This window comes from Thalassophryne amazonica, chromosome 9 (genome assembly GCF_902500255.1).
Source record: "Thalassophryne amazonica chromosome 9, fThaAma1.1, whole genome shotgun sequence".
NCBI classification, from domain to species: domain Eukaryota; kingdom Metazoa; phylum Chordata; class Actinopteri; order Batrachoidiformes; family Batrachoididae; genus Thalassophryne; species Thalassophryne amazonica.
Window position 1 is genome coordinate 39,274,866 of NC_047111.1, and position 27,938 is coordinate 39,302,803.

Sequence of the window (27,938 nt, forward strand, 5' to 3'; positions counted from 1 at the left end):
CTGTGATCTCGTCACGAAAAGTGCCCCATTTTCTCAACAGGGGCATGAAATGCGGGGTGACTGGGGGGTGGGGGGGGGGGGTGAATGGGTGTTATGGTTAGGGGAAGGGAGACACTTCGGTTATGGTTAGAGTTAGAAGAGGGTGATTATAAATAGTAAAAAAAAAAAGTGTCACGAAAAGGGGGTGCTTTTCCTGACGGTGGGAGCAAGAATTCATTTCGGGACAGGGACACGAAATGCGGGGGTGACATCATGTCATCCCCTCTCTCCCCTGGGGGGGGGGGGGGTTCTCGCACATGCGCATTACCTTAATAAATGTAAATTCTTACTTGAAAATAATCTTTAAATCTGATCACGTTACAGATTTTGACAGTGCGCAGCCGACACAGCTCTGTATGTGTGGCATTTTTGTGTCAAACATTAAATGTGTTTTTTAAAAAAGACGTCTGTAAACCAGATTTCACTAGTGAAAAATGAATTTGGAGAAATTTCACCACAATAATCCCTATGTAAAGCTTCAAATGAATGAAGCAAATAGTACAAAAAGCAAAGTTAGAGGACTTACAGGCTTTGATATCGTGAATATGTACAGTGTGTTTGTTTAAAACAAACAAAATCAAGAAGACTTGTCCTTGAGGACTGAGCTTTTGTCTTTCGTAGGACGTCGTGCGTTTTGTCCGCGCGGCGTGAGGATCGCACGCGGACAAAAAAGAAGGGGGGGGGGGGGTCGCACGCGGACACACGCCCCCTTTATAAAAGCCTCCAGGCTGCGCGTGACGAACTTTCTTTCACACCGGCTGATCTGCGCTTTGGGCTGAACACACTCGAGCGGCTGCATTTAAAAGGAGACACGTTCGTATTTCACATTCAGACAAACAATTACAAAAAAATATTAGTAATTGGCTTTTGGGAAGAATTTTCCGGGCAGAAGAAGAAGCGGGAGGATGAGCTCTGCGTGCCTGGTCGTCAAGCAGCCGTCCTTCGGTGAGGCGCCGTGGTCGCGCCCGCTGACAGTGAGCGGCAGCCCGGACACAAACGGCAGGTAGGCATCGCTCATCTTCGCTTTTCAAATATACCCACAACACTGCAGGTGACAAAATACGCTGCTCATTATTTTTTAACAGAAACATGTAGATACATTTTAAGTCCGACAAACGTCGATTTGTTAGCTAAACCATCAGACTGGTTGCTAGGTGACATACTGTTACTAGACATTGATTTTTGGCAGCTACCCAGTTATCATCCTTATTTAGCTGACTTTTAGCAACGATTTCACCGTGACTCAGCTAATCACAGTTGAGTATTATTAGAACCAGCCAGAACGATTTATTTCAGTAGTGGGAAAGCCTCTTTAATTTTTTATAGCAGGCTTTATGGCAAATCGTGATAACACGTGGAATTTGCATTTGACCAAAGAAGTAACACAACAGGGCGAACAAAATTAGAGAGTATTTGCTTAAATGGAGAGCACTGCATTTAAGAGTTCATCAGTACAAAAGTAAAATTGATACAATATGAATGGTTTTGTAGATGCCAGCTGAAAATACTGTGAGGTTAAAAAAAACAAAACAAAAAAACAATGAGCCAGTTGGATAAGTTAGACCCAATCCCAATACTCTCCCTTTCGTGATGGGAGCACAAAAAAAAAACCAAACCTGTGAGCCTGGACTGTTTCCCTCCATTTTGCACTGTGAAAAATGAAGGGAAAGGGTGAAGTAGTAGGGTGAAGGGAGAGTATTGGGATTGGGCCTTTGACTCAGTACATGGGTGATTCTTTAACTACGGGCACTATTGGCCTTGTAAATGTAATTTTCACCACACCATTGCCTTACAATATAAAGCGCCTTGGGGTTTGTTGTGATTTGGCGCTATATACATGTGCTCTGATGTCACTGTTTATCTCCATAGAAACTACCCAAACAATCTTTCATACAAACTGTTTAAAGGGACATTACAGTGTTGTGGTGGAAATTACGGCAATAGTGTGGGACAACTACATTTTGTTTAAAAAAATCACAACAGTTGTATGACATTGAATACCCCAATTATGTTTTGATTATTTTACTGATATTTTATTCAGAGATATTTTAAAACATTAGAAAAAACGTTTCTTTACCATTCATTTTTATCATTGAAGATCAAAAGTCTGGGTGTGGGACAAGCACAAAACAGCAATATTTGCATATAATGATGCTGAAAAAAGGTGAAAAAGTCATCATAGACTACTAGAACAAATTTCTTAACACACTTTCATTGTAAAGATAACTATAAAAGTGTGAAATTTCCCCTTTTTTCTGTTTTTCATACAATATGATCAAAGGACATAATAATTGCCCTGTAGTCTAAGAATCACCCACATACTGTTCCACATGCTTTTTTTAGATAACAGAATTTGCTTCTTTTGTTAAGCCAAGGCAAAATGATAAAATCACGATCTCTTGTGTGCCTGTATGCACTTTTTTACAACACGGGCGATGGGCAGATAATTAATAATGATCATCACACTTCCTCATAAGTCAGAACTTCAGGTAACAATTCAGAATTCTTTAAAAAAATTGCCACGTGTATTTGTTGAGAACACAGCTACGTATGTGACCCAGGGGCCATCTTTTCACAAAATGTTCTTAAGAATCTATGCCGGAGCCTATCCCAGCAGTCAAAGGCATGAGGCAGGGTACACCCTGGACAGGACCAACTTGCAGAGCGTGCAAGTCACCAGTCTGTCACAGGGCCACATATAGACAAACACATTCACATCTGTACACACACACCTATGGAGAATTTAAAGTTTTTGGATGTGGGAGGAAGCCAGAGAACCCATACAAATGTGGGGAGAACATGCAAATGCTACCCAGAAAGGCCACAGGTGGGTATCAATCTCATGACCTTCTTACTGTGAGGCAGCAATGCTAACCACTAATCCACTGTGCTGCCCCTATTTGGAACATGATTTTCATAACATACAATGGCAAACAATTAGGCGGTAACTGTCACATAATCTCCTCTCACCTCCATCATTTGCTACAAATAATAATAATTGGCTTTAATAATTTTGGATTGAAAGGTTTTTCGAACTTTTCAAAGACTGCATAATTTCCAACTAATAATTTAGTTGTAATTCCATAAAATGTGGTCTTTAAATCCCCAGAAGTCCCTGTTAGGTTTGGTAGCATGAAGAATAGTGCATTGCTACAATTTTAATCTAGGTTAGAAAGTAAATGTGAAGTTCAACAAAAGTTGCTTGAACATTGGTGCTTGTTAAAGGTGTGCATATCTCCCTTATAAAACAATATGGACTATGATACAATTCAGGAGCAGTATACTTGTTATTGTCAAGCACTTCAATTTGAGTAAGCTACAGTGCAACCTGGTACAGTTCTTTGTTTAATGCAAACATTCATTTTAAAAGATTAACTAGAATAAGCCAAAAGTGGTGTTGTTTACCTTTAAATTCATTCATATTTAATGAAAAGTCAAGGAACCTTCTTCAAGTTTTAACTATGCTGCAGAAACACTGGTGTTGTCTCGGCTCACCTTTTGTTCACCACTGGGGGCAGCACCACATACAGTAACAGAAGGTGCAGCACAGAAGAAGCCCAGTATAACATTCACAGTCTATTGGTATGACAGTATTAACAAATTGTAAACTAAACATGAACTTCAAATGGGTACATTTGCCATTATACCACCTGCCACTTTTTGAAATGTAGATTTTGTTCTTGCATCACAAAATTAAACACTCCTGTAATTCAGTCTCAGAAGAGCTTTGTACTGACCTTGGAAGTTTTACGAGTTTGAAGACATAGAGGCGAAACAAGACTAATTCAACTAATTTATCACTTTAAAATTGATCCATTGACAAGTTTGCTGTACATTTAGATCTCTTCAGTTCTGTGTATTGATATAGCTATATCTGTTACTTGTTAATTGTTATACCGCTAGTGCTTGTAAGTTTTTTTTATTTTACTATTTCTAATCCTACCCCTAAACATAACCCTCAGACTCCCACCCCACCCCACCTTTCATGCCCCCATCATGAAATTAATTTGTGCCCCATCACTTTTTGTATAGTTTGGGCTGCCTTGGACTGTATTAGAAAGAAAAGAAATGCATCCTTTAGGCATTTCTGAATAAATAGGCCTCAGCAGTGTCTGTTTGAGTTGTTTTGATGTAGCACAGGATCTCTTTGAGTGAAACTGTGACTCCAATTGAAACTATTTTAGTGCCTTTAATGAATCATGTGAATGTGGGCTATGCATGTACTGTTTGTTCCTCTCGGATCACAGTCTTCTGTTGTTTCTTCAATTGCAGCCAGCGCTTGCTGTGGAGGCCGTGGTTATCCAGCAGCAGGGATGAACCGGGGCGATGTACACAGACCAAGCTGTCTTATGTAGGTTACAGCATATTTATTCATCCATGCACCATGATTCACTTCACTTCAGATGCTTTCACACATACCTTGTTTGTTCTGGATCTTCAAACATCAACAACGCAGGTGCGAAAGCTGCCCTGGACCAAAGGACCAAAAATTTGGTCCAACCAAAGAGGTGGTCTCAGTCCAGATAAAACAGAACAATGTAGCTGCAGTGTGAAAACACTTTTTGTATAGTTTGGGCTGCCATGTGCTGCTGGTAAAAATACCATAACAATGATGGTGTAGTTACAACAAAAGAAAAAATTTACTCTTTTCAAACAGAACTTTTCTGTGTGTGTGTGTGTGTGTGTGTGTGTGTGTGTGTGTGTGTGTGTGTGTGTGTGTGTGTGTGTGTGTGTGTGTGTGTGTGTGTGTGTGTGTGTGTGTGTGTGTGCTTAAATGGAACAAGCACATTTGTTAAAGTGCTGTTGAGCTGTCCCTAGTTGGGGCACAAAAAAAGCAAGCTGACACCAGACGCATGCACATTTAGAAGACAATCAGTGCGGCTTGGGGAGTAACAGCATGGGGAGATGCTACCTATACAAATGATGATGTCAGTACATCGTGAAAAGTATTTTAGTCCAGCCACAATACAATCTTTGGTTTAAACCTTGTTCTGGACTTTCATGTTGTGAAAATGCCCTTAGTGGTTTTTTTGTTTTTTGTTTTTTAAATAGTCTTGGTCCTGAAAATATCATGTGATGTTGTGAAAAACAAAGTTTGAGGTTATTTTTTTCCCCCTCTCTTATGACGCATGTTCGTGATGTTTTTTACACTGCAGCAGTGGGGGAAACCCCCTCTGCTGTATGAAGACATCAATAGCTGCATGGCAACAGAGGGTGTGGAATGCAGCAGTGCCAAGTGTTTTTCTCACCTTACTCTGTCCCCAGTATGACACATTTTGGGCCACATGGAGCAGCATAATGGATGCTGTTTTATATAACACCAGATAAAGACTATTTATCTTATTAAGCAAATTGATGTTAAACAGGTAAAGAGATCAAGCTGAAATAGCATTTCACCGTCATTCCTTGGACAATATTGCAGGGAATATTGCTTCTTCTGAGTGTTGTGTTTCCTAGGATTAGATACTATACCATGGACCTCAGTGACTGGCTTTTACTTGCATGTTATTTCTCAATCAGAACACTTTGATCCTAGTTCATTTTGTGTTGAGCTATGCTTCAACACCAGAGGGGACAAATCAAGTGCAGGGTTCTAGCTAGCGCAAACTTGGGTTACGGCCCATTATGCTATAATTTTGGACCGTTACGCTTATTTTGGACCATTCCGATTTTCAATACAGTGTCTGTAATCAACTGTTTCTGCAGCGCGACTCCAGTTTGAAGCGTGAATCGAAGCAATGCTTTGATTCAATGGCTTGTGGCTCTTTGATTCGCTGCTCTTCACAAGCGGTAAGTCCGCTTCTTAACCCCTCTGAAAGCCATTAAAATATCATGAATCACTTTTGTGTGGATTAAAGTCACTAACTGGGACTCTTTTCTTGTTGCAGTCGAGAAACGAGAATCGTCTTCCGTTCCGTTGTCACAGCTCTAAACGCTGCGCGGCTCTCTGCTGAGACAGAGTCCGCTTGGAATTAATAACTTCAAAACGAATCGCCGCTTTAAATAAAATGACACCGCTTACAAACGTTGTAATACAGACAATAAACTACAATCGACTAAAACGTTTTTTTCCTCCCAAAATGAGACGTCTTGCATTCTTTATAAACCTGACCTGCAGCACATCTGCAAGAGCTGCAGCTCATAGGTATGGAAGTACATGCATGCCAATAATAATGTCCGAAAGGAAATGCTTTCGACAAAAACTAACAGATTTTATTTCTGTTTATGTCCAGAGATCAAGGATCCACCATGTAGAGTTTATTATGTCCAGAGTTTAAGGATCCAGTAACCAATTTCATATTTATTTACTTTAAGACTCAATAAAATGTTGTTCAATTTCAACTTAATCAGCTTATAAACAGGGCTGTGAAAACTCCGCGGATCCGCGGGATTCCGCTGATTTCATCATGGGGAGGGGAGTGGGGTGTTAGTGATGTACTGTTTAATCGTGAACATCACTGAGTTTTTAAAATGCTTATCGCAAAGTGTTCTCTTTTTTACGACATCGTGTAAGTTTTATAAGTCCACCGACACTGATCTGTGTGTGACAGATGCAAATCAGTTTCCTTGGATCCACGGAGTTTCACGGACGAAAAATGCCACTCAAAGCGTAGCTGTTACGACAGTTGTAAAGCGGGACTGGTTGGTTGCTGCGGCGACGCTGTGTGGCTAAAACTTAGCATGTGGATATCCCAAACTTTTAAGAGTTTTTAAAAGAAGATTTGTGCAGCATGTCTGTCACGGACCGACATCGCACAGAGAGAAGATGGTGAGAAAGATGGTTTGAAAAAGTCTTAACGACAAGAATCTGTGGAATTGTCGCTGGCTTCATCTACACACCTGAAAGATAAAAGAAATGGGGAAAGTGAACTGTGCTCTCTCAGGAAACATGGTAAGAATTTTTCTCTCCCTGGAAAATAAACATTGTGCTGTTCAAACAGGATGTTAGACAAGATTATGTGACTTTTTTTTAAAAACTAATTTAGACTTTCTTTCATTGTAAAAAAGACTGTGGCTTTGAATGGATTTAGGCTGCATGAATTTACACAAGAATATAAGTGACTTTTTGCTATAAGGTATGTTATTGATATTTTACCATGATTTTCCAAATATTCTACAAGCTTTAGCTGTGGTTTTTGAAAAGCTGTAACAGTCAGTCCTGGAAAATCATTCCAGGTCCTACGTGGAAGTAGGACCTGGAATGATTTTCCTTTTAATGCAAAATTTGGTTTACAATTAAAAGGAAAATCATTCCAGGTCCTACTTCCACGTCATATTCTGTTATTTCAACATCATCACTGACAGGTCAGATAAAAGGTTGAATATTATATGATCATTTAAATATCCACTAATTTTGAGATTTGTTCTTCCAGGAGATGCTGAAAAAGTATCATTAGATAAAAATTTAATTCTGGGGCCCCACAGGGCCCTAGACCCCGGCTCCTGGGGAGCTGTACCCCCCCCCCCCTGCAAATTTTCCTCGGATTTCACAATTTTCATTTCACAGCCAAACCATTAAACCATTATAATGCTCAGATTTCAGTAGAAACTAAATTTTGTCAGTGTAGTGAAATTTGAGTGGCCTTATAGCTTTGACTTGTCTCAAACCAGATGGCTGTAAAAGGGATTATTTATTTGTGTTATCTGTAAGTGGGTGAATGTGAACCACAATCCATTGTATTTTATGTTTTTATTTAACTTGGATAATGCTGTAGGCATTTTCTTTCACTTTGTGATTAAAAAGCACATGCATTTTTTAAAATTTGATGTCCTGAAACGTAACGTAATCTCATAACCCAGAGGGGGTGATGACATTTTTATCAGTATTCTGTGTACTGTATGACTTGTGGTGACACAGTTCTGTTGTTCCAGATTTAATTTGCAAAGATCTGGTGAGTAGAATACCAGAGGTGTATTTATATCAGCAATGCTATCATCCAGAGTGATGTCCACACCATCAAGCATGAAAGTAGCTAAAGGACATGTTCTGACACACAGCCATATGGCTGCCGCTCTCATGTCCAGGCCTGTTAACACCATCAGGAAGCTAACATGCAGATACTGACACCACAGTGGGAAATTAACACTAGTCTGCTGCCAAAAGATACTTAAATTCCACGACTGACCACTTTGAGAAACACACAACTCATGTTCATATGGCCTGTGGTTGTTGTGAATCAGATATTTGGCTATATTCTACTCACAAGATCTTAGCTGCCACACATGAAACACACCGGAATGTTATAAGCATAATAAAGGCGCCACTCCCCTCCCAAAATCAGAGTTGCTTCCTGCTTTTCGAGGGTGAGATGCCAAAATGAACACCTCCGGGGTTTTCAGGGAGAATGGTGGAGGGGAAATTCCCACAGTCCCTCTGGAGAGTGCACACCTCGTTACAGAACTGCTGCCTCACTCACCGTGTGATGTCTTAGCACTTCACCGGCTGTCTGAATGCCATTTGGGAGTTTAACAGTCACATTTTTCAGTCATTTGTAGAGGTGAGAAGTTTTGTAAATGATTTGGATAATATAATCTGCACAGTCCAGTGGTAGGTGGTACTTTTGTCTAACAGGCAGTTTAGATTCAGGAGGAAGTTGATTGGATTTCAGATGGGTGTGTGTGTGTGTGTGCGTGCGTGCGTGCGTGCGTGCGTGCGTGCGTGCGTGCGTGCATCAAAAATTCCCCTAAACTTCCCTGTTTTTACTAATAAAGTGATGAGAAAAATTTATCGAGCTACCAATACTGGGAAAATAAATCCCCCAAAAGTTTAATTCTTTCTCCTTTTTTTAAAAAAAGTAACATAACTGCATGTACTCCCTCCTTGTGCCTGTGTTTCCTCAGCCTTCCTCCAGACCTACGATACCAGGCTGCTTCTCTTCAGATGGAAAGCCTCAGGTCTTCCAGCATCCTGTCAGGTCAGTGTCCAGCTCTCTGCTCCTACTCTTACACCCTGAAGTACACTGCTTTCAGGAAAACTTTGCTTCAGCTCCTGTGACATTCTGTAGACTTTAAAAGTCAATGTAGTATGAATTCTGTTCGGTGTAGCATGTTTTATTCAAAACAATCTGTTATACTATTTAGACATTTCTCCTGCATGCTCACCCCAGATGACACCCAAAACTTTGGCCTTTGCTTAGGATTAAGAACGGACTGAAGAGTCTTTGCCTTTAGCTAAGATTACTACACTGGGATTAAGTCTCTGGCTCAGAAATTTGTTGCCCCACAAGTAAATTTCCAGATGTTTCTTGCACTTTTATGTTAATGCAAACTTAGCAATAGTTTTAAGTCTTTTTACCTCTGTCAACGAAGTTAGAGTAGGTTATGTTTTCGCCCGTGTTTGTTTGTTTATGAACAACCTGGAGCCCACAATTTTTCATATATCGCTATGAAATTTTTACTGAAGATTCATGTCCTTATGGGCAAGAACTGATTCAATTTTCAAGGGCAAAGGTCAAAGTCAGGAAAAATCTTGGAAAATCCCTATCTTTAACATTGAAAGAATTTTGAAATATTTATAACTCAGTCAAAAAAAGATCAAATTTCTTTCATATTTGTGAATGTTATGTAGGATGGTATCCTTTAGGTACTGACAAAGTTTGATCAGGATCTGATCCAGATTACAGATTGTGTGGCCATTTAAATATAACACTGAAAACCCCATTTAATTTATATTTTACATTATATCTTAATCAAACGTGCCCCAATCACACTCATATTTGAAAGTGAGGTGCAGACTGACACTCACTATCGCATGGGTTAAAGTTCTCCATCACCACAACGGATTTCCATCATTTGGGAAATTAACCACACATACGCGCGCGCACGTGGTGTCATGCGTGTTTAGGGGCCAAAATATGATACTCTCACTGTCAAAGCAACATCCCATTCTGCACTAATCAAAATAGCAGCAATGTCAGCGTGGATGGCTCCACACTGCGGAGGAAGGGACCGTGTGAATTTTCACTACTCTCTGCTCTGTTTACTGCTTGCCATGAGCCACGGTCCTTCTCCTCCCTGTCTTTGTGGGAACATTGGCAGACCTTCCCCAAGTAGAGCAAGTGACCCTTTTTACTGTTTGTGTTTTGGCGATGGTGAAAAATTAATCCACTAAGTCGGCGTGATATCATTGTTTTATAATTGCCATGGCATAGACATTCGGAACTGAGCCAAAAGAGCAGCAGGAGCAAGTCCAGTGGAGAGGGAGAGAGAGAGGTTTTTATCAGTCGGACCTGCGGCCCGGAGGACCGACGCCAAGTCGGTAACAGACGGTGGCACCAGCAGAGAACAAGTCACTTGGAAGAAAAGCGCTTAATCAGTGAAGTTCCACAAAAACCACACATGAAGGATATATTTTTTTCTTTCCTTTTTTACACGAGGGGCCGTAACTTCAGATTGTCGGTGAGCCAACGTGACACCGGTAACACCGCCAGCATTTGAAGGAACTAGTCATGTCATTAGGAGGACATTATGTTTAACTTCAGTTGATGAACTGGCAAAGTGGCAGATATTAATGAGCCAGGCCAGGTTGGCTGAGAGTTGGCTGCCCCTCGGAAAAGCCACATTAATGAGGAACGAATAAAAACTCCAGTGGGACACGGCGGGTGAGCCTCGTTAGCGACTAATCCACAAAAAGGTGAGTCACGATTAGGGTTGCGTATCGAGAACCGGTTCTTTTTGGGTATTGTTAAGAATTGATTTGATCCACCGACATCAATAGCCTTTTTGCTTGACAATTCCCTTATCGGTCCATCATAGCAGCAGTTGTTTTTGAGGGTGTTTGTTGTGAAAATTATCATTTCTCCACGTTGATTACAGACCCTGCAGCGGCTCTGTAATCATCCGCTTCTGCAGCGCGACTCCACTTTGAAGTGTGAACCAATGAAGCAGTGCTTTCATCCACTGGCTCCATGGTTCTTTGAGTCGCTGCTCTTCAGAAGCGGAACATCCGCTTCTTAACCCCTCTTAAAGCCATTAAAATATGTCAATTGTGAGTCACTTTTGTGTGGATTAAAGTCACTAACTGGGACTCTTGTCTTGTTGCAGTCAGGAAACAAGAATTGTCCTCCTTTCCATTGGCACAGCTCCAAACACTGCGCCGCTCTCTGCTGAGACAGAGTCCGATTGGAATTAATAACTTCAAAACGAATCGCCGCTTTAAATAAAATGACACCTCGTTCCAAACGCTGTAATACAGATAATAAACTACAGTTGACTAAAATGTTTTTTTTCCTCCCAAAGTGAGACGTCCTACATTATTTATGAATTACATCCTGACGTGCAGCACAGCCAGCTGCAAGAGCTCAGCTCAGATGTATGGAAAGACATTCATGCCAGTAATGTCTGAAAGGAAATGCTTTTGACAAAAACTACAGATTTTGTTTATTTCTATTTATGTCCAGAGATCAAGGATCCACCATGTATAGTTTATTATGGCCAAAGTTTAAGGATCCAGTGACCAATTTCATATTTATTTACTTTAAGACTCAATAAAATGTTGCTGACATGGAAAACCTGTAAAGCCTACTTTTAGTACACAGAAAATTCACAACAGGTATCGATAAGGAATCGGATCAATAAGCGGAATCGATAATGATATCGACAAAATCTCATCAATACCCATCCCTCGTCACGATTGATATCTTTAAATGCCTTTGATGAAGTTTAACTTGTGGTACGCTATGTTTGTTTTACGAGTGAGAGCATTTTACTGATTAAATGTGAATAAGCCAGTTTCGAGTTTCTCAGTGCGCATGTGTATTCAAAATGGGTCACAGTGTTACTTTGTGCACAGCAGAACAACGTTGTCAATTGCTTTATTTCCTAATTTTGTATTTTATTGACTGTACAGCCAGTGGCATAACACCCTTTTGGCACATTTACTGGATTAGAACCAATCAAAATATACAGAATACAAAGAATTACAAAGTGTTACAGAAGCATATGCATTATATGCACTTTATTACCTCAGTTTTTGTTCCTTTGACGCTCTTTCTCTGTTAATTGGGTTCCTACTTATTTAGAATAATGTGTTTTTACTTGACAATTTGAAATGAGTTCATTGTTTCAGAGGGCTTCATACCCATTAAAATTCACCAGAATACACAAAATTCGACTTGCGCTTTTAAAGATTTTCTGGGGGAGCACCCCGGACCCCCCATAATCAAAACTGTGTTTTTACTTGACAGTTTGAAGTGACTTTTATTTGTTTCAGAGGGCTTCATACCCATTAAAATTTACCAGAATACACAAAATTTGACTTTCTCTTTTAAAAATGTTCTGGAGGAGGACTCGTAGACCCAGAATCAAGACTACACCAATCCCCCCCCTTTATGTACCTTTATGTTCAGGTTTTGCATTCTTTTTATGCTTTGTCTCTCTCTCCTTAGAGGCTATTTAAAATAGATGTGTCTACTGTATAATGTGTTTATTGTATTTATTGAGGAAAAGAGTGTGTACCCCCACTACTCCACATTTTAGGGAATTGCTGGCATTGATTTTTGCCAGGAAAAAAAATTAATTCAGATGAAAATTTATTGCTTTAACCCATGAAGTATCGCTTGGCAAAGTTTGATCCAGATCTGATCCAGATTATTGATTTTGTGTACATTTGCATTATATCGCAATCAAAAGTGCCGCAGTCACTCATTTTCTCTTATGGATTTACCTACACCACCAAAATTGGATGGAGGTTCCAATTTTATGCATGTTTGGGTATTTTCCAGTTATCAGTCAGGAAGCAAGTGCCATGAAGCAATGACAAAATGTGCATAGCAAAGAAAACCAGTGTTCTGTGAAAATTATTTGAAAAAGAATTCAGAAACTGAAAAAGTTTTTTAAAAAAATTGACAACACCACAAAAAAATCTTTGATTCAAGTGCATGAAGTAAATACATACTCCTAACAGTTGATCACGTCACATTTAGCTTAGGACTAAATGTCTTAGGACTTTGACCTTGAACATTTTTGCAAGGTAAAATTTTATTTAATTGGAAACTTGTGTTGATGGAGGTTTGTGCTCTACGAGCACAATGTTGTTGTTGTTGTTATTGCTGTTTTACGTGTCAAAATTTTCAAATCGCAGCTTCATAAATGTAACTATTTTCTGGTTTCTTCATTCCTCCCTGACACTAAATTGAATATCTTTAGGTTGTGAACAAACAACACATTTGAGGACGTCATCTTGGTCTTTGAGAAACACTGATATGTTTCACCATTTTCTGGCATTTTTGTTTACGAAACAACTAATAAATGAATCAATAAAATAATCAGCAGATTGATAATGAAAATAATTATTAGTTGCAAATATGTTTGGATTTTATTTATTTTATTTTATTTATTTATTTATTTTTATTGCAGCTGGTCTGCTCTGTGTCAGCCTGATCCTGTCAGATCTCAGAAGCTAAGCAGAGCAGGATCTGGTTAGTACTTGGATGGGAGACCTCTTTGGAACAGCAGCGGCTGTGAGTGTTTCTCCAGGTGAAACTGGAGTTGCGTCAGGAAGGGCATCCAGCGTAAAACTTGTGCCAATTACCAATGCGGATCTGGCTGTATCCGCTGTGGCGACCCCGAACAAAACCAGGAGCAGCCGAATGAACAGCAACATTTATTTATTTTTATCACAGAAAGTGACAAATCTGTGTGCAGGATTTTTTTTTTTTCTCATATTTTTCCATGACTGCCTTTGTTGATTTTTGGCTCTTATCGATTATATGTTGGGATTTTTAAAATTGTAAAATAAATACTTTTTTTTTACAAAACCTTTGAATGCAGAATTAACCAGAGAATAATCATTTAACTGTAAAACAATAAAAAGTTAAGTAAAAAAATTATTGCTAGATTAATTGATTCATTGCTTACAAAAATAATCATTTGTTGTAGCCATAGCTCTGAGTGCACAAAATGGTCCGATGTTCACAGTTCTGGACATCTCCGGCATTCTTTCCTTGTAGATGAGTATCATTGGGTTTGCTTTCATAGATCCACAGGTTTTATTTGTGGGTGCATCATTCTTAAAACCCCGTTACACATAGCAAGAATGTGCAGGAAACATGCCTGACACGGCAAATATTGCCATAAGGCGACACCGTCGAGAGGAAAAGATGTGTGGTCAGCAGTGTCAGAACACGTCCAATTTACATCATCCACACCTGCACGATGGCATCCAAAGCACATGTAGACAACAGGTAGATGACACAGACTGCTGTCAGATGGCCATAAAAGGTGCTGAAGACTGCCCGATGTCTGAACGTCTGGATGGCAAACACGGGACTGGAATGGGAGGGAGCGCTGTGTTCCTCCCTTTGCACAGTCCCTGCCGATACTGGACACCTCAGTACAACCAGCGTATGGACCGTACTCACGACATATGTGTCAAAGCCGGCATGGTGCAATCGCTCACTCAGTCATGCAATCACATCTGCGCTCATCCTCCCCTTCACAGTGCTACTGACCTTGTGTGCATGTGCGTAGAGCAGCGCTGGACTGATGACGTGACTGGTGTGTGTGTGTGTGTGTGTGTGTGTGTGTGTGTGTGTGTGTGTGTGTGTGTGTGTGTGTGTGTGTGTGTTCACAACAGCTGAATGAACAGCTATGTGTGCACGGGGGGGCGTACGTGCATGCCGTTGCCAGCTGCTGGATACTGCTGGCAGTGTGCCATGCTGTCCCATACGTCAGACAGATCGTCTTTCCAGGGAACTTTAATTTCTTTTTGTGTGTGTGTTTTGGCTCACTTCAGCAACACAATGGAACTCTGTACACCGCGATGGTTGGATTATCACATGGGATTTGTCTTTGCCGTGATTGATTCCAGCACACAGCAGCCGGGTGAGAGGATTTTAACCCCAGGCTGCGGTCCGACTCCATGTCCATCCTGCACTGTGAAACACTCATGGGCCGTTGTTGGTGAGATTCATGTTTATTAATGCTGTCACGGCCTGGCACGACAGTTCCATGCCATATCTCCTACAGAGTTAGAAGGTGATCATATATTACATGAGTGAGCTCCGTTCAGCTCCGAGCCTGACGCATGCAATTCCGCGTTATTGCGCAGCACAGAGAGGCGTAGCCGCCCGTGGTATATAGAGATATGATGGAGACAATAGTTCACATTATTTATGTCGCCCATGGGAAAGAATGGACAAATATCTGTACTGTAAGGTCTATTGTGGATATAACAGCCTGTTCAGATTTGTGGCAGCATGTGCACAGTAGCGCACGGTGCTTTCGGTTTGATAGCCGCTGTTCACATTCACTGTACATGTTAAAAATTCATAATTATTATCATGATGAAGCTTGCCACATACATTTCAACAGTTCCTTTGCGCTCCGGGAGCAGGGTGGACATTATTATATGTGGCACGTGCAGGTCATACCATCAGGCTTTGCTGTGCCAGATCCATCTGGAGGTTCCCTTGTATGTGCTCAAATCATTTCAGAATCTGTTTTGCCACCATCAGAATCTGTAAATTGCAGTCAGATGGTCCTCAGATTGCACATGGGCCACCGTCGGATAGGTGTCCCATCTCGACGGCGCCCTGAGGGTTTCAAACATGTGCATCACACTCAGGCCGCCGGCCGATTTTGACCAACTGTGTGGACTCTCGCAGATGGCTGTCAGAATGTTTTGGAACTGAAACCCGACACTTTACGGATGTGCGCTGATTCGCCATTCTGAGTGATATTGGCTATGTGTGACGGGAGTAATATTTCCACTCATACTGGGGATTGGCTAAACTAATTTTATCCATGTGATGTAGAGACAAGGAATGTACACAAAAGCACTGTGGCAGTGACTTCTTGTTGGGTCTGTCACAACGTTTGTATCATCAGTGTGGAGCTAATTAATGTCAAGTTAGCGAGTGTAGTTGAGTTGTTACTCAGATAAGCTGACGTTGACTTGTATAACTGGTGATGCGCAAACACCATTGCACTCGCCAATCCAACTGCATGCTGAGTTACTAACAGTGCGCAACAAGGATGGAATTTGGCAAATGCACAAAATAGTGTGTTGTTGATTTAGCACATTTGCCATCATGAATATGCAGTTTTGGGTTTATCCACCCAAGAGTGCAAACTTGTGGGAGGAAACATGCAAATAGTTGAGTTTTGCACATGCAGCATGAATTATAAAGGTTAAAAGGAAATTTAGTGCATACTGTGAGCATCTGGATTTTGTGAGTTTGAAGCCTTGGAGTTAACTGATTACTCTGGACAGGCTGCTGTTGTAGCACAGAGGCTACACAGAATTTATTTAAAAAAATCATTCATTGTAAATGTCAGGTGTGTTTAACTTTATTTCATGCCTGTTTCTTTAAGAATAAGTGTCTCCATGTGTAACAGGTAGACCACAGATGCACAGACTCTGTGTGGGACATCACAGCTCTGCACAAAGGATGCACAGCGCTTGAACATGCTTATGCGCTGGCTACTACATCAAACAAACTAAGGGCCCTGTCCCACTGGCGTTTAGGAGGATTTGCGCATGAAATGAGGAGACAAAAGCTGAGCGTCCGCAACAAAGGTGGGCGGAAATGACAAATGTCCCGGGGTGGATCAGCGAATACATGAGGAAGAAAAGCGGATATAACAGGGAACAGAAGTGAAGGCTACCGCGGAGGCGCCCCCATGAGGGGCACAGCGGCCGTGATGCACTTGCTTCATCCGTGCCCACTCTGTCTGCATGCGTGACATACCATGTGCGACCGTGATGTGGCCGTGCTGGGCACACGACATATCTGTTTTGCATGCTGTCCCGGTCCACCGCCAAGCCGCGCCAACCCGTCAGTTGTGGATATCAGCGGATGACGGGATATGCGGCGCGTTGGTTGTGTATGTCCTGTGTATGTCTTCAGTATGTGTTCAGGCAGTGATGCGGATCTCATCCGCAGCAGGATTTTTGAGCGGCTCAAAAATCCTGGCTGTGGACATGCGTGCCTCTGCGGATGATCACGGACGTGTTCGGATGGCGGCGGACTCATACAGGAATGTTACACGGTTATTGCGGTTGTTTGGTGGATGTGGGCCACTTTTGTGCGCATTCTATCCGCAAATCCTCCTAAACGCCAGTGGGACAGGGCCCTAACATAAAAGCAGTCTCCTGTTTTGGACATTTGGTTTTTGTTTTGTTCATGGTGTTTTGGCAGGCTGGTGGGTGGTTGCGATACGTTCTGCTGATGGACCACACAGAAAACTGTGCATTGCACAGAGTGCATCATAATTCTTCATCAATTTGTTGGAGAGCCAAGTTGAATCTCTGAAATAGGAGGTTCTTTTCTTTTTTTTCATGCGTTCATGCGTAACAATGTGCAAGGAGCATACCTGCAAGTGAATGTGCTCCTGATCTCCCATTATCAGAAAACAGGAGTTACAGAAAAAAAAAATTTAAAAGAAGGTCATGGTAGGGAATTCTGATTATCAGTGAGAAACAGCAGAGTGTAATCACATTTCCAAAATGAAACATTAGAGAAATAATGATAGTAAATGGGTCACTTAATGAAAAGGGGTCATCATTATGTAACATGAGGGTCAATTTTTGAATTTCCTAAGAAGCTGCTATAAAATCCACTACTGAGATAAGTCATGATATACTTTTTTTTTTTTTTTTTTTTTTTTTTTTGATGGGCTCACAGGAAAGCCCCAGAGTGCTATTTTTGGCAGCTATAATAGGACTCGAGCGTAACTGGTCAAACCGGGACACGAAGCAAACATAAAGCGAATAATTGATGATTTTTATTTTCTTTAACTAAATTCGATCTCGGGGCAGCACGGTGGCTTAGTGGTTAGCGCTGTTGCCTCACAGCGAGAAGGTCGTGGGTTTGATTCCCGTGGCTTTTCTGTGTGGAGTTTGCATGTTCTCCCCGTGTTTGCGTGCGTTTCCTCCGGGTGCTCCGGTTTCCTCCCACATCCAAAGACATGCGGGTTAGGTGGATTGGGATCTTTAAATTGTCCGTAGGTGTGTGTGTGTGTGTGTGTGTGTGTGTCTGTTTGTTTGTCTGTTTGTGGCCCTGCGACAGACTGGCGTCCTGTCCTGGGTGTATCCTGCCTCGCTCTCTATGGCTGCTGGGATAGGCTCCAGCCCCCCGCGACCCTTAAATGGACTAAGTGGTAGAAGATGAATGAATGAATGAATGAATAAATTCAATCTCCCCATGGGTTTAAGCCTCCAAAGAGTGGTACTTTCAAACCACACAACTGGAGTTTTATTTATTGAATAAATGAGCAGTTTAGGAACATGGGTTTTAAATGTAACAGAGCTGGACACTACGGGTTACATTCAGCACCACATTTTTGGCATATAGTTAGGTTCTATTTTCAGATAAGTAGACTATCCAAGGCATTTCCTGTTCAAAGCAGACAACAGGCTGATTCTTATTTATTTTGACCTGCTGAGCTCAAAAATTGCTGTTGGCATGCTGTATCTTTGCTCGTTCACCTTCTAATCTGCATAAAACAACATTGGCTGCCCATTTCATCAAATTTCCACACAGGTTTACTTGTATTTGCATTAGAAACAGAAATAAAAATTCTATTCTTATGTATTTTGACCTGCAGAAGTCTAATGTTGTTAGAATGCTGTCTCTACTCCTTCACTGCCTAATTTACATAAAACAAAATGGACGCCTGTTTTTTCACGTTTCCCAAAGTTTGCTTGTTTTGCTCAAGAAAGGCAATGAATCTTTGTGTTATTTGAACTAGTTTCTTATTTGCAAACTGTATCTTCTCTCCTTCATCCCTAAATGAAACAACATGGCTGCCTGCTGTTTTCATACTTTGTAGAAGCTTGTTCTACTAAAGAAATTGATAACAAAACCAATTTTTTTCCCATGCATCTGCTGCACAATCAGGCCTACAAATGCATGTATTTGCCAATCTTACTTATACTGGCCTGTTGAAAAATGTCTCCTGTGGATTCAAAAATCACAATATCATTATATTCATTCCTTGATGGCATGTGAATGACTTGTGTATTTTTTCATCACAAATGCTTAACAATATAATGGTAATACTATGTGAAAACCTATATAATTGGCTCAGTACAGTACAGATAATACTGCTTCAACACCAGAGGGCTACTGCTTTCGACACCAGAGGGCAGGCCTCACTGGCCAGTGGCCAGGCACATGGTGCCACATTGACTCAACAGTAGCAGCAACAGCAGCAGCCACAGCATAGACATGGTCAATCAAACTGCAGTGTTCCCTGATATATTTGTGGAGTTCATCCATTCACACTCATGTTAAGGAGACTCTGAGATACTTTGTTCATCTATATCTGTGCATGTTCATGTTCTAGTGTGTTAGTTTGTGTGGACAAGTTCCAATCTTGTGGTATTGGTTTTGTAGTATAATATATTAGTAACATTAGATAAGATTTGTGTTGTCTGTCGTCTGCTGATTCTCTTTATATACACTGTGTCCCTTGTCACTAGATTGATTTACATACAATCTTGAAAGTGTTAGGTACAACCCCTGGCAAAAATTATGGAATCACCGACCTTGGAGGATGTTCATTCAGTTGTTTAATTTTGTAGAAAAAAAGCAGATCACAGACATGACACAAAACTTATGTCATTTCAAATGGCAACTTTCTGGCTTTAAGAAACACTATTGAAATCAGGAAAAAAAATTGTGGCAGTCAGTAACGGTTACTTTTTTAGACCAAGCAGAGGAAAAAAAAATATGGAATCACTCAATTCTGAGGAAAAAATTATGGAATCATGAAAAACAAAAGAACGCTCCAACACATCACTAGTATTTTGTTGCACCACCTCTGGCTTTTATAACAGCTTGCAGTCTCTGAGGCATGGACTTAATGAGTGACAAACAGTACTCTTCATCAATCTGGCTCCAACTTTCTCTGATTGCTGTTGCCAGATCAGCTTTGCAGGTTGGAGCCTTGTCATGGACCATTTTCTTCAACTTCCACCAAAGATTTTCAATTGGATTAAGATCCGGACTATTTGCAGGCCATGACATTGACCCTATGTGTCTTTTTGCAAGGAATGTTTTCACAGTTTTTGCTCTATGGCAAGATGCATTATCATCTTGAAAAATGATTTCATCATCCCCAAACATCCTTTCAATTGATGGGATAAGAAAAGTGTCCAAAATATCAATGTAAACTTGTGCATTTATTGATGATGTAATGACAGCCATCTCCCCAGTGCCTTTACCTGACATGCAGCCCCATATCATCAATGACTGTGGAAATTTACATGTTCTCTTCAGGCAGTCATCTTTATAAATCTCATTGGAACGGCACCAAACAAAAGTTCCAGCATCATCACCTTGCCCAATGCAGATTCGAGATTCATCACTGAATATGACTTTCATCCAGTCATCCACAGTCCGTGATTGCTTTTCCTTAGCCCATTGTAACCTTGTTTTTTTCTGTTTAGGTGTTAATGATGGCTTTCATTTAGCTTTTTTGTATGTAAATCCCATTTCCTTTAGGCGGTTTCTTACAGTTTGGTCACAGTCGTTGACTCCAGTTACCTCCCATTCGTTCCTCATTTGTTTTGTTGTGCATTTTCGATTTTTGAGACGTATTGCTTTAAGTTTTCTGTCTTGACGCTTTGATGTCTTCCTTGGTCTACCAGTATGTTTGCCTTTAACAACCTTCCCATGTTGTTTGTATTTGGTCCAGAGTTTAGACACAGCTGACTGTGAACAACCAACATCTTTTTGCAACATTGCGTGATGATTTACCCTCTTTTAAGAGTTTGATAATCCTCTCCTTTGTTTCAATTGACATCTCTCGTGTTGGAGCCATGATTCATGTCAGTCCACTTGGTGCAACAGCTCTCCAAGGTGTGATCACTCCTTTTTAGATGCAGACTAACGAGCAGATCTGATTTGATGCAGGTGTTAGTTTTGGGGATGAAAATTTACAGGGTGATTACATAATTTATTCCTCAGAATTGAGTGAGTCCATATTTTTTTCCCTCTGCTTGGTCTAAAAAAAGTAACCGTTACTGACTGCCACAATTTTTTTTTCCTGATTTCTTATAGTGTTTCTTAAAGCCAGAAAGTTGCCATTTGAAATGACTTTAGTTTTGTGTCATGTCTGTGATCTGCTTTTTTTTTCTACAAAATTAAACAACTGAATGAACATCCTCCGAGGCTGGTGATTCCATAATTTTTGCCAGGGGTTGTAGTAAGAAAATATAGTTGAATCTCTGTGTTCTCTAGCATTTAGGTGTAGTTGCGTTCATCACTTTACTTGTGGAGTGACTTCCTCTTGTCAACACTTTCTCTTGTTACATGAGTGGTGATCAATACATTTTGACTGTTCTCAGTACTTACTTAGTTAACAATCTCTGTTGTCTTGAATTGAAAAATGGAGGCCTTAGGCAGCATGAAACGAGATTCTTCAGTGGATGGTGATGTCTGCATCACAGTATTTGACAACAATATTTGAATTCAGCTGGTAAAAATACATAGAAAAACATGTGCTTTTGCTTTTATAGTACATATATAACCAAAATTTTGGAAATATTGATGTAATTGGCGGCCATGTTGCTTTATGCAAATTAGGGGGTGAAGCATGCCAACAGCAATTTTTGAACTCGGCAGGTCAAAATGCATAGGAATCAGTCTGTTGTCTACTTTTAACAGAAAATGCCGTTATACAAGCTTCTTCTCTGAAAATGGCACCTTACTACCTACTCTCTGCAGCCATGCCGAGTGATTAACACACTGGGCTATGGGGGGTGGGGGTTCATTTTACTGTGTGCCCATTAAATCAGAAGTAAAGTCAGATAAATTAGTTTTTCCCAAAATAACACTTAGGTGCTGTTTGTCACAAATTTAGTGGGGTTTGGTCTCCCCCTTTTCCGATTAAAAACTCAAAAAAAAAAAAAAAAAAAAAAAATTCCAAGATAATTATGTCCTCTGTTTTCAGTGATTTAATTAATATATATAGAGAGACAGTCATTTTATATATTTTTTTTTCCCTGCACATAGGGCTGTTCTGTTTTTACTGGCTTGTGTAATGGTGACCCCTTGTGAATTGACCCAAATATAATATAGACAGCATCAGATAAATCAACTAAATATACTGCTATTTGAGTCCTGAGTTGCCTCACATATATTTGGATAATATATATATATTTGGATATAATAATCTGGATAATTTCATTTTGTATTTACGCCATTATTTACATACTGTTGTTTACATCAATCATGCAAAAATTTCTCCACCCCATTTCACAAGAGTTTGGTTTGCCCACACAATTTAGCACTCGTTATATGGGATCTTAGTAAATCAGGCTCATAATGTTGTATCTGGTGAACTTGGATGCTGGCGCATGTCAGAACACGTGATTTTGAAACTACAAAGGAGATAGATAGATAGATAGATTGTCCCCTGGAGAGGAATCTGTCACTGCGGTTGCTTTTCTGAGCAACCACAGTGTCGTGTAAGAGGATGAGATTTGTTGTTAATAACAGAATTCATAATACACCTCAACCTGCACTCTACCAGTTCACCCACAGAGACCGCCTCCCTCCCCATCACTGACACGCACTTCCTGACAAATTTGTCCAGTCTCTTACTGTCCCAAGCTGTTCCCCAACACACAACAGCAAATAATAGAGCGCTGACCACAACAGATTGATAAAAAAGGAAAAGCATATCGTTACAAATGTCAAAAGATTTCAGTCTTCTGAGGAAGAACAATCTGCTTTGTCCCCTTTTATACGCTGCATTTACCTGCACTGACCAGTCCAATCTATTGTCAGTGTGGAAGCCGAGGTACTTGTATGTGGAGACCACCTCAATGCCCACAAATGGACGAAATGTTCTGCCTAAGGGAAATGATTTAATGTTCATCAGGAATAAATTCAAATGGGGCTGGTTCGACCGAAAGGGCCAAAACGCTGCCCCAACTTTTTTTAATAATCATTTATATGGAGACATTAACACCCCAGTAAGTCTTTGATTTTATTATGTCATGTTTTACTTCAAACTGTCTCCATGCAAACGTGATGTTAGCCTGCTAAATCTGCATTTTATGGTTTTATTCTGTTACATATGGCATGAAATATTAATGTAAATTAAAATGATAAATATTTAACATGCTGAAAGAAGTCAGATATTGATGTGAAAAACGTTTGTACGTCGTTTTGTACAATACTTAAGTTGTGAGTATCCCAGAAATGCTGACATCAGCACTGCATGCAACAAAAAATGCTTTATTGTGTTTCCCTTTTATAGAAGTGAATAAGAATCTAATTTAAACCAAAATCAGTGTTCCTGAGAACTAAAAGTTATATTGGTGACTTAATGAACAGTAGATGCAGCTTTATTTGTATCACATTTTAGTTTATTTTAAGACACTATCCGTTGCTATAAAAGCACAGCTTGCTGAAGTCACGTGTTTAGATAAATGTAGAGCAGTGTTGTATAAAGTACCGGAAAATCACACTTAAGTAAAATTACAGATACCCATTAAAAAATGACTTTGGTAGAAGTTCAAGTAACCGATTGAAATGCTACTCAAGTAAAAGTCTTAAAGTATCTACTATTTATTGTACTTAAGTATGACAAGTACTGTACAACTAAATGTACTCAAGTATTGAAAGTAAAAGTAGAAGTAAATGTTAATCAAAAACTGACTGATTTTTTTTTTTTTTTTTTTTTTTTTTTGTATGTTACTAGGCTGGTAAATGACTGGTAGTATTAGTCAAAGTACTGAAAATTGTGCACATCACACAAAAACACTTCAGAAACAAGGTTTCAAAACCTAAACGAGAGTAGGCCATCACTAGGTGTTCACAGGAAACAGTTATTTATTTCTATATGTATTTATTTATTTTCATTGTTACATGGTTTTATCTTTTCTGTTGTTTTGTTTCATGAGGTTCTTTTTGTCTCTTTCTCTAAAATTGTATTGTAACATTATTCGTCTGTTATTATTGTCTATTATGTAGACTATTATTGTTGTTGCTATAATATACAAGGTCTGTTAGAAAACTATCTGACCTTTTTATTTTTTGCAAAAACTATATGGATTTGAATCATGTGCGCTTGCATCATCCAAGCTTGAACCTTCGTGCGCATGCGTGAGTTTTTGTCATGAAAAGACGTGCGCAGGAATTCGCGCGTCAGGACGGAGTCGCTAATGGTGCGGGACAAAAAACAACACCGTGATGAAGCCTCACAGGACATGTTGTGGCATGTCCAGCTTGTCCATAATTTCTCGGATAGTCACACGACTGAAAAGCCACCAAAAGCCGTCTGAATCTTCTGAATGGTGCAAGAGCTGAGCATGTTACAACATGTCCTGTGAGACCAACACGGAGGTGCTTTTGTCCCACGCCATTAGCGGCTCCGTGGCGAATTCCTCCGCTCCTCTTTCCATGACAAAAACTCCTGTAACAGTGAAATGTGCCGAAAAAGTGCTATGTCCACCTCTTCTGCCATTTCTGTAGTAGTCAGACGACGTCCCGGATCAACACAGCGTTCAGTTTGGAAATGATCTGGTCGTTTCAGCCTGTCGATCGCCGCTCGGAGCGCGGTGTGCCCTCCGCCATTGTGCGCCATCTTTAAATCGGTTGTAACACTCCTTAATCTGTGTGATCACCATAGAATCGTCCCTGAAAGCCGTCTGAATTTTCCGAATGGTTTCCACCTGGCTGTCTCTCACAGTTTCTGGAAAAATTTGATGCAGCAAAGCTCCAAATCGTTCAGACATTTTCTTCACAATAAAAATCTGACGAGGGGGATGGACCACTGCTCACTCAAAGCGTGCTCACAGGCGAATGACGCAACTGACAGGCGTGAAAAACTCACGCATGCGCACGAAGGTTCAGGCTTGGCTGATGCAAGTGCACATGATTCAAATCCATATAGTTTTTGCAAAAAATAAAAAGGTCGGATAGTTTTCTAACAGACCTCGTATGAATACAAATAAATTTAAAAAATTACTATTTGACTCTTTTATGACAACGAACGCTGAGCCATTAATTATACAGAAAACAAATCAACACAAACGTGCTGATGCAAACAGCTAAATGAGAATTTTAACATTGAAAACGCCATAGACATGCTAACACGTTAGCATCGGTCCCGTTTTTAAGTTATAAAATACATCTATCAACTGTTTCAGAAGACCATAACAGGTTGGTTTAACATAAAAAATATTAAATATTACTCAGACATATGCTCTTCAGGGTTTTAGCGGGGAAAAATTAGGTTAAAGTGAAATTAAACAATGAATCCACGAACCGTATATCGAAGCACTGCTTTGATCTGCGAATCACTGCTTCGATCTGCGAATCACTGCTTCGATTGGTTCAAGGTTCAAAGCAAAGCTGCAGAAAAGTTGATTACAGACCCGCTGCAGGTCTGTAATCAATGTAGAGAAATTATCATTTTCCTGACAAACACCCCCCAAGTGCGCAACTGCAAAAAAGCCCACCGGACATGCCTCATGACAAATCGGCCTGACTTCGTTGCAGTCACTACTAGTAATCAGTGGTAATCACTCTGGGTGAAAACACAACTTTTCGTGTGTGTGTGTGTGTGTGTGTGTGTATTTTTTTTGTTTGTTTTTTTTTTTAAACGAGTAACGGCATGGCGAATAGAAAATGTATCGGAGTAGAAGTATGCAATTAAAGTCAGAAATGTAGTGAAGTGAAAGTAAGCTGAATTTAAAAAAACTTGAGTAAAGTACAAAGTCTCCCAAAACGTACTTAAGTACAGTAGTGAAGTATTTTTACTTAGTTACTATACAACACTGACGTAGAGAGAGAACAGTAACAGTCCAATGCAAATTTGTGGTCCCACCAGTGGGCCAGAACTAAAATAATGTTCCTCCAAACTGAAATTAAACATAAAGCCTTTGCTCTTGTCCAGCTGGATGTCTTCTTGCCTTTGGTTGATGCCAAACCAATTTATGACTTTTTTTTAAGGGGTAGAAGCAGTACAGAAATCAAGTAGCCAGTCCCATCTCAGTCCCATTACAATCTCTGTTGTGCTGATCTTTTTTATTCTCATGGCACCTGGTCCTGTGGCAAATTTACATGGTTCCACCTCCACATGTAAAAGGAATCCTGTCCAATTAGGGCTTGAAAGGATCCCTTTAACTGGGGATGTAATTCTCAGAGCTTTTATCAGGTACACATTGTTCTTATTTTCACTGTTATGCACATTCACAGCTGGAAGCCGCTTGGCACAGCCACAGCCTTATCTGTTTGTTAGCGGAGCAGCTCCACTTGAAACATACTCAGCACAAAATGAACAAACATGGAAAATACCACTGTGTTCACTACAATTCTCCTGTCAGTCTAGGGACTGGATCTCCTCTAATTTCGTCATCAAAACAGCTTTTGATTGGACACTGGTGCATGTTTGTGTGTCAGAGATCACTGATGTCGAAATACGGTGCAAAATATCCATGGAGTTTGAGTGGATATTTTGCCTTTTTCTCCACTGCTCACAGTGAACTTTCTTGAAGAATGACTGCTAAAACACCGGTGTGACCTGGCACCATGCTACTCACTAATCATGATCACCTTCCCACTTAATCCACAGGAGACTGCATGCTCTCTGACACTCTGATTTATGCTTTTATCGCTGGCTATTTATTCATGATGTCTTTTTCTGTCTTCAGGCTGTTTTGGCCCAAATCTAAGTCCTTTGACTATCTGTACAGTGATGGAGAGGCCCTACTCAGGAACTTCCCCATCCAGGCCACCATCAGCTTCTACGACGAGTCTGACAGCGATGATGATGAAGATGATGAAGATGGTGACGAGGAGGAGGACTGGGAGGAAGACTGCGAGTCCAACCTCAAACAGCAGTCTGATTCCACCTCTTACAACTGAAATACAGCAAACCTTTTTGAACAATCTCCATGGAGACAGCTGTCTGGTCCTTTACGGCAATGACTGTTTACCATTTATTAGGCTTTGAAGCACATTTTATACACATTTTTATTGGTTTTAAACTCTATTTTAAAGGGTGCCTGAGACAGAATGTGTGACATGCAGCAAACAAACCAACTCTGTGGAAATGTGAGGACAAATGAGACTAATGTGCTTTATTTCTGTTACAAAATCAGAATGATGGTATTTGCAGTTTATTTTTTGTTGTTGCTGTTTTGTTTGTTTTTAGCACCGCTTTGTAAGGTGTGCTCGCCTCCTTGTAGTTTTGTCACAGTGCTCAAACCTCAGGGTGCAGTGAGGGATTTACAAACCTCAGTAACAGGAGCGAATTTAAGTTCCGAGTAGGCTCGAATGTGAATGAAGTAATGCCTGGAGATATTCTGAATTATGTCCATTTTCATTCAGATCAAGGTTTCACTTCCTTTCAGTGTGTACAGTAGCAGACATCCACAAAGCCTCTTGTGTTCTCCCATATTGGGACATCTGTCATGTTTACAGTCATTCTCAGGGTCTGATCCTCTCCACTGTACATAGAATGTGAGCTAACTTATATTTGTAGATAATTTGTACATAAACACATATTTATGTTGCTTTTTATACATTTGTGCATCAGTGTCACCATCTGCTGTCTTAACACTGTCCAAACTGTGGTTGTTAAAAAAAATAAATAAAACTGTCTATTTTAGGAATGGAGAATGTTTAAAATCACATCTGTTTCCCTCTTTGTGATAACGTGATCAGAGAGAATGATCCTGTTGTTTCCTGCGTCACTTATCAATTAGCTGTGGTGTTCTTGTGATAAGGTTTTCATCTCTCCTTGCAGCCTTTTGATGTTAATCTGCTGCTTCTGCTTGGCTGGATGGAGCACAGGCTTTCTCTCCACCTCTAAAAGTCAGTCAGATGAAAATAAAGAAAGAGGTGAGGGAGGAAAAAGATGGTGAAAAGGTAAGAGGGAGGCCACTGAATTAATGGGAAAAGGAGTGTGTCTGAGTACAACAGAAGAACAAACAA

The 27,938-nt window shown here is 40.3% G+C and overlaps 1 protein-coding gene across 2 annotated transcripts; it reads left to right on the plus strand.

Annotated features, from left to right (window-relative positions):
• The first annotated feature begins 792 nt into the window (after positions 1-792).
• Positions 793-27,620, plus strand: ripply1 (ripply transcriptional repressor 1). 2 transcript variants are annotated; one of them, XM_034177918.1, is made up of 4 exons: positions 793-1,042; positions 4,312-4,390; positions 8,881-8,954; positions 26,654-27,620. In XM_034177918.1, the coding sequence occupies exons 1-4, from the start codon at positions 945-947 to the stop codon at positions 26,865-26,867; spliced, it is 465 nt and encodes a 154-aa protein (XP_034033809.1). In that variant the 5' UTR covers positions 793-944; the 3' UTR covers positions 26,868-27,620. The 2 variants fall into 2 exon arrangements, with proteins under 2 accessions (XP_034033809.1, XP_034033810.1); XM_034177919.1 differs by having other exon boundaries at positions 794-1,042; positions 26,696-27,620.
• Positions 27,621-27,938: the final 318 nt, after the last annotated feature.

Excerpts from the sequence above, each read along its gene's own strand:
- ripply1 (XM_034177918.1), top strand. The coding sequence starts at position 945 with ATGAGCTCTGCGTGCCTGGTCGTCAAGCAGCCGTCCTTCGGTGAGGCG. Across the intron at positions 4,391-8,880 it reads CACAGACCAAGCTGTCTTAT|CCTTCCTCCAGACCTACGAT; the intron begins GTAGGTTACAGC and ends GTGTTTCCTCAG. Across the intron at positions 8,955-26,653 it reads GTCTTCCAGCATCCTGTCAG|GCTGTTTTGGCCCAAATCTA; the intron begins GTCAGTGTCCAG and ends TTCTGTCTTCAG.